At 42.4% G+C, this 12912-nt stretch overlaps 2 protein-coding genes across 3 annotated transcripts in view; one reads left to right on the top strand and one right to left on the bottom strand.

Moving 5' to 3' along the window:
- The window catches only part of pdcd2 (programmed cell death 2), a 39455-nt gene extending 32633 nt beyond the window's left edge, over window positions 1–6822 (top strand). The window contains exon 5 of the mRNA XM_078230429.1: window positions 5247–6822. Coding sequence (XP_078086555.1) covers window positions 5247–5291 — 45 coding nt within the window. The 3' untranslated portion in view covers window positions 5292–6822. The remainder of the gene's footprint in view (window positions 1–5246) is intronic.
- nup133 (nucleoporin 133) overlaps window positions 1–12912 on the bottom strand; it is a 54966-nt gene that overhangs the window by 24390 nt on the left and 17664 nt on the right. For both annotated transcript variants that reach the window (XM_078230424.1, XM_078230425.1), the window contains exons 8-15: window positions 12280–12350; window positions 9320–9467; window positions 7148–7298; window positions 5299–5456; window positions 4092–4177; window positions 3388–3551; window positions 1932–2026; window positions 979–1203 (exon numbers count right to left, since the gene is read on the bottom strand). In XM_078230424.1, coding sequence (XP_078086550.1) covers window positions 979–1203; window positions 1932–2026; window positions 3388–3551; window positions 4092–4177; window positions 5299–5456; window positions 7148–7298; window positions 9320–9467; window positions 12280–12350 — 1098 coding nt within the window. The remainder of the gene's footprint in view (window positions 1–978; window positions 1204–1931; window positions 2027–3387; window positions 3552–4091; window positions 4178–5298; window positions 5457–7147; window positions 7299–9319; window positions 9468–12279; window positions 12351–12912) is intronic.

Raw genomic sequence — 12912 nt, 5'->3', positions numbered from 1 at the left:
TCTAGAAAAACAGGCTGCTTTATTTTAACTCGAGTATCTTTAAGTAAATTACAAAACTGTACTCTGCTAGGAAGCCTCATTTGAATTCCACTTTCTGTAAAGGTTTGCGATGACCCACTTGGCTGCATTTCAAACAGGGTAGCCTTGCTCAGAAAACACAAGGCTAACACAGCCTAAAAATATGTACATACATTGGCTGGGGATCTAGGACCAAGGGAAGGCTAATTTGGGACTGAGATGAGAGGTATTTCTTCAAAGGCTGGTGAATCTTTGGAATTCTCTACCCCAGCGGTTTGTGGAGACTCAGTCACTGAGAATGCTCAAGACAGAAATTAATAGATTTCTAGTTGGTAAAAACTCCAAAGGACAAGTGAGGGGAAAGAGTGTTGAGGTAGAAGATCAGCTACAAACACTTTGAACAGTGAGTAGATGGGCTGAATGGCCTACTCCAGCTCCTATTTCCTATGTTCTTCATATGCATAAAAGCAGGGAGTTAACCTGCTCCCTGGCCAACATTTATCCCTCATTCAACATCACAAAAATAGTTAATCTGAACAATTTGCTCCTGTTGTTTGTGGGAGCTTGCTCTGTACAAACTGGCTGCCTCATTTCCTATATTACAACAGTGACTACACTGACTGAAAAGTTCTTCCAGACATTGAGAACACGATCGACGCTATACAAATGCAAGCTCACTCTTCCTTCCTACCCAATTAAGCTTCTTGTTCCACTTAAATGAACAGTCTGTTCAAAACATTTAACTGACACTAATCAGCTGAAATCTCAGACAACTGGGTCATGCATGCGGACTCAAATTACTGTGTATAATGTAAAACAGCTTTAGCCTCTCAAACTTCCCAATTCATATTAAAAAAATACAAATTTAATTTTAAAATGTTATATTGCTTTTCTCACAGGTGGCAGTAATTGTTCCAGTAAAACATTTCACACTCTATAAACAGAGCATGAAATTCATACCTCCCGGAAGAAAATATCAGCAGGGGTCAGGTTCTGAGGAATGCCTTCATTCTGTTTACTCAGGGCACAATTAATTGCAGCATTTACAACTTCAGGAAGTTTGGTGTGGTGGTTTTTTAGAACAATAGCAGCAGAAAGTTTCTCAGCATGTTCACAGAGCAAGAGGCGCGTAGCCATTGGGATTCCACGCACTGTAATAGTCTGGAGGCGACTCAGTAATTCCACCTGGATTTAAAAAAAGAATCCATCGGAATTAACACATTTGATGGTAAACAACATGAAAAGTTCTGATGTCCAGTCATTCTTTAACACATTGGAAATGACCATTCAGCCCATTGTGCCTGTGCTGATGGTAGCTTTTCAACTGGTGCTATTTATTCTAATCCCTTACTCTGTATCACTTTACATGCTGTGTCTTCACTTAACAATTCTGTTTAAACGATGTTCCACTCTGTACCACGATCACAATAGTGGCCAGTCCTTAACATCTTACATATTTTAAACATGAAAGGGACCGACCTACTGCTGAAACGTTTTTTTAAAAACATGCCATGGCGCAGTGATGACCATGTCACTTGAATCAGCAGCTCATGTGTTCAAGTTGCACCCAAGGACACGAGCAGGACTGAGGTCTGCATGGTCTGAACTGTAATATTTTGGACCAGGTGTTGTCGAGATCTCATCCGCTGTTCATGTGGATGTTAGTGAGGCCATAGGGCTATTCAAAGAGGAGAGATGCAAGATTCCTGGCCTGCATTCCTCCCACAACCACCAATGTCAGGACTGGTCACTTATCATTTTCTGTTTGCGAGATTTTCCTGTACATAAGTCACCTTTGCACTTGGCTGCCTTACAATGGCTGGACATCAACATAATTCAACAGCTGTGAAATGCTCTGGCACATTCAGACACTACATAAAAGCAAACTATTCATTCTTTGAATTGAAACTTACGTCCTGAAGAAATTCCATCAAACAGTAATGGGCTTTCATTTTATCTTCCAGCTGATGAAGCAGCAGCAAGGAAGTGTTGCTAAACCTACTTACATCTGTGAAGAAAGCAATGTTCATATATAGTTATACTATAATTACGGTTGCAAAAGATCCCTTCCACAATCAGAACCAAACATCATTCCAAAGTTCAGGATAGAATTATTTCGATGATTGCACAATAACTGGAATCCTTGAGGTTTGTCTCCATCATCTGACATCTGTCAATTCTGTATATCAGGCAGGACGCATTCACTGTTTACAGACATCAAGACTCAGGAACAAAAGAGATAAGGAAGTGCTGCTTTATTAATGTACAAAGCTTTTAATTTGCAACAGGTAATTACAATGAGAAAAAGTTTGCTTATGTACTTTACACAAGGCACTTTCCTGTGGACATGGGTTCAGGAGATATACTGGCTGCAAGTTCTGTTTCTGAATCAAGATGATATTTCAACCATTCCAAATTCTCACAGACACCTGCCCAGACCCCATAAACTTCTTGTTTCACCAAGAAGCAATGGTAACAAACATGGAAACCCTGGGTACAGTGAGAGAGAACTGGTAGCTTACAGGCTGGTGTTTTCATGTGGACTGCAGGGGAAGATAAAGATATTTGCATCATTAAAAAGTTTATCCAGGATCCCAGGACTATGCTGATAAAGCTACAATGCTGTGTCCCCCTTCCTAGCCATGATGTGGAGATGCCGGCGTTGGTCTGGGGTGGGCACAGTAAGAAGTCTCACAACACCAGGTTAAAGTGCAACAGGTTTATTTGGTAGCACAAGCTTTTGGAGCGCTGCTCCTTCATCAGGTGGGCGAAGAGTTGGGTTCACTAACAGGGCATATATAGGCACAGACAATGCTAGTGGAGAGAGCATTGTCTGCACCTGTAAAGACCTCATTACCTGTTAAGACTCACATTCCAACCATTATCATGTAAACTGAATCTGTGCCTATATATGCCCTGTTTGTGAACCCAATTCTTCACTCCCTGCAGACCTCCAAAAGCTCGTGCTACCAAATAAACCTGTTGGACTTTAACCTGGTATTGTGAGACTTCTTACTGTCCCTTCCTAGCATAATGGAGTTGGGTTTAGGTCCTATGTCGCTGGAGACTAGAAATATTGAAGGCCCCAGCAGCCTTTCTAAAAGGTGTATAATTCAAACCACATTGACAATATTCCCATGAGATATTCATTGTAGCAATAACCAATTACCCTGTTGCTGCAGCAGTAATGGACAATTTACCAAGTGTGATCAAATAAGGGGGCTGTGCAGCATCGGGGAAACTGTGGACAGGCTGGTGAGTGTTGATGGACTTTATCAATTTCCCAGTAATGATGATCATTTCTACTTATCTAATGAACAGTGTACTCCATCAAATTCAGCGGTACAGCTTTCCAATACAAAATCTTACCGTTCGGCACAGACTCAGCCCAACGTGGGTCACAAGCAGGGTAATCATTGATCAGATCGAGACTAATCTGTGCCACAGCCATGTCCAGATCAGAGTCTGGTCCCGTATCAAAATCATCCGGGAAGATTTCCTCCAACATGTTCTGGGCACCGATAATGTCCTTTCTGGAAATTAAAATTAAGAACTCAAATTGTATCCAGCAGCAGAATGAAGAAGTGATTTTGCAGACTTGATTTTCTTTTAAGAGCAGCTGATTCTGTATTGCACAAACAATGTTGCTACAAGTGAATGGAAGATTCAGTCCGAAACCAAAAACCTAACATTTCAATCTCTCATTTCAGAAGTACACAGGAACAGGCCATTCAGCCCATCAAGGCTGTTCCTGCATGCAGTTAGATTATGGCTGTCTGTACCTCACTGTCATACTCCTTTACTTTAAAAAGCGTTTTGATTAAACTCAACGTTTGTTCCAGACTCCTTCATCTGAGCTAACCATTATTCTGAATCTACTTAAGAGTTTCTTCAACATTTTAAACACCTCAATCTTCTGAACTTAAAGGAAAACAGATCAAGTTTATGTAACCCGTGTTCATTATTTAACCCTCTTAAGGCCTGGTGCTATTTTGGTGAATCCATGCTTTGCATACTACAATCTACTTAAAACGTCTGCATTTAGTACAAAGGATTTAACCGCCTGGTCTTACCTGCAATACATCACAAAGGCTGTCTTCAGCATCTTAGTTTTATCCTCTTGTGCCTCTGATCTTTCAAATGGTTGCTTGGCATCACTCTGAGTAAAGAATCAGATTTTAAACTAATTAAAGTTAAATCACAGAAATTAGCTGCAAACAGGCAATCAATGTGACACCAGCCTGTAGGCCCGTGTTTGGAATCCCTCCTGCCCACCCTGGGGAAGAGGGCTTGCAACAAATTGATATCAAAGTATTTTGTGTATTTTTATCTTAGTTATTTACAATTTCCCCATTTTCAAAGTTTCTACCTTCATATCAAATTAACTTCACATTTCCACAATGCGAGAAGCTATTCTTGTAAAAGAAAATGAGACACATTGACACCACTGATCTCCACACATCACACTCGCTGGTGGTCACACTGCACATGGCAGCAATGCAGTGATCAGGTTCCAATACCCAACACAATAGGTTGAACCTGGTCCTGAAACTCACTGCAAGGTCATGGGGTGGACAACCAGAACTCTTTGCACCACAATAGTGGTCCTAGTCTACTCTGCTACAGGATACTGTTCTGCCTCGTGACCCTGCAGCTAAATGTCACTAAGAAGACAGCCTCAGGAAAACCCATTCTAATCAAGTAACTCCCAGTGCTGTCCCACCTGCTGTTCACTGCAACGTTATCGTGCTCAGTGAGATGGTAAAAATCATGAACCCTCCCGTTCGCAAAGACTTGAAAATCTACCGGAAAAGTGTTTAAATCACACTGACCATTTTGGTAAAGAGCAGTTGATAATCATGAAGCTGGTATCAATCCACTATCCAGATGAATGAAATCATGGGATACATGCAGCAAAGTACCAGCATTTCATCAATGCCCAACCTCCCTCAGAGACAGTGGACAGAGTCCACACACATCTAAACAGAGCTTAGACAGTTCAGCTACCTGTCCCATAGAGAAAATGGAGGGACAACCTGAACTGGGACTGTGACCACAAGTTCCAGACCACTGAATACATCCTGACCAATAAGACCTCGCACAGGAGGCATCTCCTTTCCTCACTTGGAGGCAATTGAATGGATAACCAAACTAGACATTCCATTTAAGTCCAGTCAGTTCTGATGAAAGGTCGAGTCAAAATGTTGACTGTTTTTCTCTCCCCACAGATGCTGCCCGACCATTATGCTCCAAGTAGTACACAACAGAAGTAAACTGTACCTGCCCCGCTGTCTCAGATGCTGCCAAAGCCAGAGAATCTTCAATATTCTCAGGCAACATTGACACACTTTCCTTCGGACGAGCAGCAACCAAACCACTGTTCCTGCAGAAGAGGACGGGCAATCCAGCAAAACTTCCAGCTCCCAGGATACCATCAGCTGCAATATCAGTGACAGCATCAAACAATTAACATGCAAACTGATACATTAACACCATACATTTATATAGTGCCTATAATGTAATAAAGCCCCCTGGATTTACTTTACTGGAGTGCTATGGCATAAGATTTGGCATCCAGTCACCCAAGGAGATATTGGGACAAGGTGACCACAGCTTGATCAAAGAGCTAGGTTTTGAGGAGGAACAGAGATGGAGACATGGAGGGAATTGCAGAGCTTCGGTCCCAGGCAATTGAAAGGAATGCCAATGGCCTTGTGGTTAAAATTAGAAATGGCAGAGTGCAGAAATGTCTGACGAACAGAGGATGTTACAGGAATAGGGAGAGGTAAGGTCACGAAGCGATTTGAAAACAAGGAAAAGAATTTTAAAAAGTGAGACACAGCTTCAATCCGAGTCAGTGAGCACAGGGGTGGTGGATGAAGGAGACGGTGTGAGTTAGGACACAGGTAGCAGACCTTAAGTTTCCAGAGGATAGACTGTAGGAGCGTGGCCAGGAAGGCATTGGAATAATCAAGCCTAGAGGCAAGAAACCACAAAAGAGGATTTCAGCGGCAGAGGAAAGGGCAAAGTTAGGTATGTCACAGAGGGTGATCTTAGTGATGGTCGGGTATGTCAGAATCTTATCAAACTGTCCGGTTCCACCTCAAGTTGACAGGGAGAGGAATATAGCCAGTGGTGACGGAATAGAGCTTGTGGTGAAGAGTCAAGACATATAGCTGCGGTTTTTCTAATATTTAACTGGAGGAAAATTCTGATCATTCAATGTAATACCGGATGTTATACAATCAGTCAAACAATTCAGAGACAGAAGTGATTGAGTGAGACAGCAGAAAGGTAGAGTTGGGTTTTGTCCATGTACAGATGGAAAGTGATGCCATGATGATGCATGACGTCACCAAGGGACAGCATGTAGATGAGAAATAGGAGGTGGTTTAAATGATCTTTGGAGAACAGCAGAGGTAATGGTGCAGGAGAGAGATAGGAAGCCATTGGAGTTGATTCTATGTCTATGACAGATATGAATTTTTTAAAAATGCCAGTTAACCTTCAAGTTTACAGCTCCACACAAAATGTCACCTTAACCCTCAGATTTATAGATTTCAGCTCTTCACTGCAGAAAATATGTGGAATTAATGAAACTTTAAGACAATTCACACCTCTGGGTAGTGGGGTCAGAATTGCTGTAAACACTTCAATAATACCACTTCAAAGCTTCAAGGAGCAACCGTGTTCAGCAACTTCAGATAAGGAAACTATTTACTCTGAGAGTCTAATTAATGCAGAAAGTTTAGTATTTAGATTAATTGATTTCAGAGATGTTACTAATTAAATTCATATACCATTAAGAAGGAGTTAGTTTTCAGGCTGAACACAATTTTCTCGTGTTTTCTAGGCCAATCTTGACCTGTGCTTCTGCATCTGTCATCAGGAGCAGTCACACACGATCAGGGATCTAACACTAACAATAAACACGCCAAGATCAACAGCCAATGAATAAAGTTCCGATCTTGCTTGAGCCTTCCCAGGGAAGCAAGCATTAGTGCCCCTAAGTGAATTTGATGTCCTATACCAGACATCCAGGACTCTCCAGAAACTTGGCAATTTACTACCATTGAACCCAAACATATTTAACAACAGGCCAGTGATCAACATTTTGGTGAAGTTATACCTGGCATATTCAGGATAAGTTTCTCATGGGGCAGACTGGTTCGTCCTACCCCTGTGCAGCAAGCAAACACCATATCATATGTGTACAGGTATGCAGCGGGGCTCGAGTATTCTGGAATCAAGAATCGCTGGCATGGCAGCTCCTCGCCTGGCTGAAATGGAGTCGTTTAAAGTTAGCAGTATTCTCAGTCAGCAGACAGTTCAACAAGGAGACAGGAATGAAACAGTGGAGGAATATTGAAATATAAACTTTAAAACCATATGGTCATTATAATCAGTACTGACTATTTTGAAGCTACAGTGATAAATTAAGTGGGGAAAGTTTTTTGGTGAAATCTGTATTGCATTCTGACAAATGCATACACTGCCCTGACTTTACCATCCCACAATTAGTCTCACCACATTCGAGTCCCCGAGCTGGCAGTGTGTTCAGTCAGGGCACCTCCTCCCCAACCTCCAGGCCACCTATCCAAATACTTCTGTACCTCGACCTCATCTCCTCTCCTACCCCCATCAAGTCCCACCACTCAGACTGGTATTCACAAGCAGACCCCAGCAGTACTTCCAGTAGTAAGAAGCAAAGGAAGCAGTCAACAACACCAGAGTGAGGCAGAGGCCGAGTGAACAGTGAATTAGGTTCACATGGGAATTTGTGCATGGGGAAGAGGGATGATATGCATAGGAACGATAAGTTGAGTAATTAAATTAAGTTAGCTCAATAACACGAGTTACAATAGCAGGACAGCTATTATGCTGCAGTTATGAAATGTAGGAGTTTTTTGAACGCCAAGGCAACCCATGACAAACACGTGTGCAGCAAGTATAAACAGCTAGAATTTCCAGATCAGGATTATTGATCTAGAAGCTGAACTGCAGACACGACACAACATAAGGCAGAGGGAGAAATATCTGGACACTTTTTTGTTCCAGAATATGGTCACACCTGTTAGAATAGGGCCATCTATAGGAACCGGGCAGACAGTTGGGGAGGAGCATCCAACTTTGCAATTGACAAAAAGTGCTCATAACCTGTGGACGAAAGCGAGGTCTGCAAGGTGGATGAGCAGATTGGCCTTGGCACCTTGATACAGGAAACTGTTCAAGCAAGGGGAGTAAATTGGAATGTAGTGTAGTAGGGGACAGTATAATAAGGGGATTTGACACTCCAGCAAAGAGTGAGTCCAGAAGACTGTGTTACCCTCCCAGTGCAAGGGTTCAGGACATCTGCATAGAGCTGGAGAGAAACTTGCAATGTGAGGGAAAGTTTAGAGAGTAAGGGGGTGACTTGATTGAAGTAAACAAGATCCTGAATGGTCTTGACAAGGTGGATGTGGGTGAGTCTAGAATTCAGGGGCACTATTTTAAAATTAGGGATTGCCCTTTTAGGGCAGAGATGATGAATTTTTGTTCTCTGAGGGTCGTGCAACTTTGGAACTCTGCCTCAGAGGTGGTACAGCAGGGTCATTGAATATTTTACAAGTGGAGGTAGATAGATTCTTGTTGGGCAAGGGAATCAAATGTTATTAGGAGTACATGGGAATGTAGAACTTGAAACACAACCAGATCAACCATGATCTTATTGAACAGTGGAGCAGAATAAAGGGACTGAATGGTTTACTTCTGCTCCTATTTCTTATGTTGTTACGTTCTCACCAATGCTCCACACTGCAGCATCAGTCATCATTTGGAAATCCATGTCGGGGATACTCGATTGTTCAACAAGCAAAATGTCCAACTTTATTAGGTTTCAGAAAATCAGAATAGTAAGGTTTGATTATTTACATGCCATAAACAAGGATACATAGCCAACTAAAAACTTCCATGAGCTAAACATCCGCTTGAGTCTTCTAAAAATGCATCTTGTCAACACTAAACTTTCATTTATGACACTATAATAGAGAAACTCTAACTCCAAAAGTGGTACGCAGAATCACATGAGATGCACACCACAAAAACAAACCATTTGTTCCACTGGCTCATTAAAGTATTTACCCTCGACATGAGCCTCCTCTCATTGTCCTTAATCCAACCCCACGTTTGATTCCTTTTCCCCCTCCTTATGTACTTCTGGTTTCCCCTTAAATACATGTATGCAAATCTCCTCAGCTCCGTCCCATGGTTCAAGTTCCACAGTAAACCAATGAAAACACACATCCAAGTATCCAAGTAATACCTGATAGACTGGACAATATTCAGTGACCTCAACTCGAATTTCATCAGATATATGGTAACCATTATCCTGCAGAGTGGTTAAAATGTAGTAGATTAAGCATGGAGTATCTCCATGGTTCCAGGCTGCTGTCAGAATCACCAGACCCTCCCTGGAAAACAAAGATGAAACAATTTGAAGGACAAACATCACTGGTCATTTTAAAACAGTATCCCTTTGAAACATGGAGAACAATAACACCAAACAGCAACCCTCAATCTACAAAAGCAGGGGCAGCACAATGGCATAGTGGTTAGCGTCACTGCCCCACAGTGCCAGGGACCAGAGTTCAATTCCCGGCTTGGGTCACTGTGTGTGGAGTCTGCATGTTCTCCCTGTGTCTGCATGGGTTTCCTCCCGTAGTCCAAAAGACATGCTGCTTAGGTGGATTGGCCATGGTAAATTCTCCCACAGTGTACCCGAACAGGCGCCGGAGTGTGGCGACTGGGGGATTTTCACAGTAACTTCATTGCAGTGTTAATGTAAGTCTACTTGTGACACTAATAAATAAACTAAATTTTAATTGAAGCCCAGGCGTTGGTTATAGAACATCTCCCTCATCCCCTAGGTACGAGAGGGAACAATCCAGTCAACCCACTCTGAGAAAAACAAACATGTGGCACCGAGCTCAGAACTCTTGGTGAGGCAGGTGGTTTCCTGGAAGACAGCAGGAATGCTTCAGGGATGTCCTCAACATATCCCTGAAGAGATCAAACACACCCACTGGCTCATGGGAGTCCCTGGCTTGTGAGCAGCCAAAATGGGGAAGGTATATTCGGGACACATCACTAGGAGCATGCAGAGGTCAAACCTAGGCATCAAGGAGAGCACACAAACGGCCAAACAACTCATCGTGTCCTTCAAACATCATTTGCACTGCACATGGCAGAGTCTGCAGATCACACGTTGGACTTATCGATCCTCTCCAAACCCATTACCCAGAGCGGAAACAACTCATCCTCAATTCCTAGGATGGCCTAAGGTGGTACTCAGCTCAATCATACCATCAGTAAAGGAATTTCATTAGGACATCAAGAAGTGTGGGATCATCAATCATAATCTTTAGTGACTTGAACTGAATTGGCAGCATTTTCACCAAGTGGGTCATTTTGCATTCTTCCTTCATTACTTCAGTGTATTTAACATCTACCATTATCTCCTCAACACAGCCAGGTCCTCTAATCCACCATCGAGGTCAACTGGAACTCCCAACCTTTTACAAACGGTCTCCAACCACCTTCCGTGTTCCACTCGACCACACACCAAATGCACAGAAATGATGGGCTTTTGGATCCAGGATCAAGGGAATTTGCGCTGGTGTTGCAACCTTTACTGAACCATCAAAACATACCCTCCTCCATCTTTCCACAAAGCCCACCACCAACCCCTCATCTGCCAAACCCCTTCCTGTTCTCAGTGCTCTGGTTCTGACCATCATTCTGTGCCTGCCTTCAGCTTCAGTCCCTGCTGCATATGCTTTATAAAACCCCATATTCAATCTTTTTAAAACCACATTTCTGACCTTCCTCATCCTGGAACCAATTCTAACTATTTCCCAACAACAGATGTTGAACTAACTAGTCGATAGTTTACTACTTTCTACCTTCCTCCCTTTTTGAATAAGAGTGTTATATTATCATTTTTCTTCCACTTCCTTTAAGACCCCAGGACATAGGCCATCAGGCCCTGGGGACTTATCTACCTTCAATCCCAATAGTTTGTTCAGCACTTTTTCCCTATTGATTCTGATTGTTCTAAGTTCCTTCCTTTCCATTACCTCTGCATTACCTGTTACTATTGGGATGGTAATAGTGTCCTCTACTGTGAAAACAGACAAAACACTGATTTAGTGTCTTTGCCAGTTCCCCACTATTAACTCCCCAGTCTCATCCTCCAAGGGTCCCACATTCACTTTGGTTACTCTCTTCCCTTTTACATACTTATAGGAGCTTTTGCTATCCTTCTTTATATGTTGTGCTAGTTTTCTTTCATAATTTACCATTGCTCTTTTCATTACCTTTTTAGTAATTCTTTGTTGAGCTTTAAAAATTTCCCAATCTTCCATCCGGCCACTGGTCTTTGCAATGTGGTGCGCCTTAGTTTTTGTCGTTATGGTATCGTTAACTGCCTTGCTTAGTCCCTCTTACAAAGATTGTATTTTAGTCGGGAGGAACTGACTACCTCCTTAAACATCTATCACTGATCATCATTTAGTCTTCCTGCCCAGTCCACTAGGACCAAATATGTCCTCCTGCCTATATAATTAACTTTGTTTAATTCTGGAATGCAAGTGTGGGACTCCAGTTTCTCACCTTCAAACCGAATTTGAAATTCTAGTATGCCATGATCACTTCCTCACAGGGTCCTTAACTACGAGATCATTAATTAATCCCCCCTCATTACACAACACCATATCCAGAATAGCCTGCTCCCTAGTTGCTTCCACAACATATTGCACAAGAAACAATCCCTGATACATTCAATGAACTCTCCCTCGAGGTTCCCTTGCCAAATACACTAGTCGTCTATATGCATATTAAAATGATTATCCTGCACCTTTCTTACAAGCCCCCAATATTTCCTCATTTATACTGTGCCCCACTGCAGAACCACTATTTACTTCAAAATACTATAACCTGGAGTACTCTGAAGAGAATTTTCTACTTATTCAGCACACCAAGTGAGAATAAATCCCAATTTGCTTGGAGGTTGCAGGTTTGGGTCTTTGCCTCCCATAGGAGACAAAACTAGTTGAATAGACAGAGTGCACCAGATCTATAGAGGGAAGGGCTTGATAGCTTGCAAGCTGTCATTTTTTTTACATTTTCTTGAAGCACTAAACAGCTGGGCAAAGAAAAGATTGAAGTCAATCTTAGCAGAAATGCTCCAAATAAATGCAGTAACAAGAAAAGAAATTCACTTACTTGCTCAGTTGCAAATCCAGATACTGTACATTGATTCCAGACTTAGTGATTTCATAATTTTCATCATCTCCCTAGGTTTAAAAGAAGATCAAAGCACAAAGTTAATACCTCAATCTTTGTGGGGTTTTGGAGCAACAGTGGTTTTGAGGGGGAGGGGGGGCCTCTCCTGTCACTAGCTGTGGCTGAGGTGGTGAGTCAGCGGCCAACTCCCAGGGACCCATCAATGAGATATGCAAAGAGCCCAGAAGAACAGTCCCCCTCCTCACAAATCGGATCTGATGGACAAATTCACAGGCCCTAAACTTCCCAGCATTGTGAAGTTGCATTCAGTTTCACTATCCCCAGAACACCAAACTTGGATTAAAATTTCCTATAAACAGGAAATTGGACAGTACAATTGCACAGAATCTCCAGAGAAACCACATTTTCAAGAAGGCTGATAAGACAACATTTATATAACCCATTTAAAAGATCTCTCATCAGCACAGACGGGATGGCGCGGTGGCAAAGTGGTTAGCACTGCTGCCTCACAGCTCCAAGGACCCGGGTGCGATTCCCAGCTTGGCTGACTGTCTGGAGTTTGCACGTTTTCCCCGTGTCTGTGTGGGTTTCCTCCGGGTGCTCCGGTTTCCT

This window comes from Mustelus asterias, chromosome 15, assembly GCF_964213995.1.
Source record: "Mustelus asterias chromosome 15, sMusAst1.hap1.1, whole genome shotgun sequence".
Lineage (NCBI taxonomy): Eukaryota > Metazoa > Chordata > Chondrichthyes > Carcharhiniformes > Triakidae > Mustelus > Mustelus asterias.
Note: the sequence above shows the minus strand (reverse complement) of the source record. Positions and strands in the feature narration are given on the sequence as shown.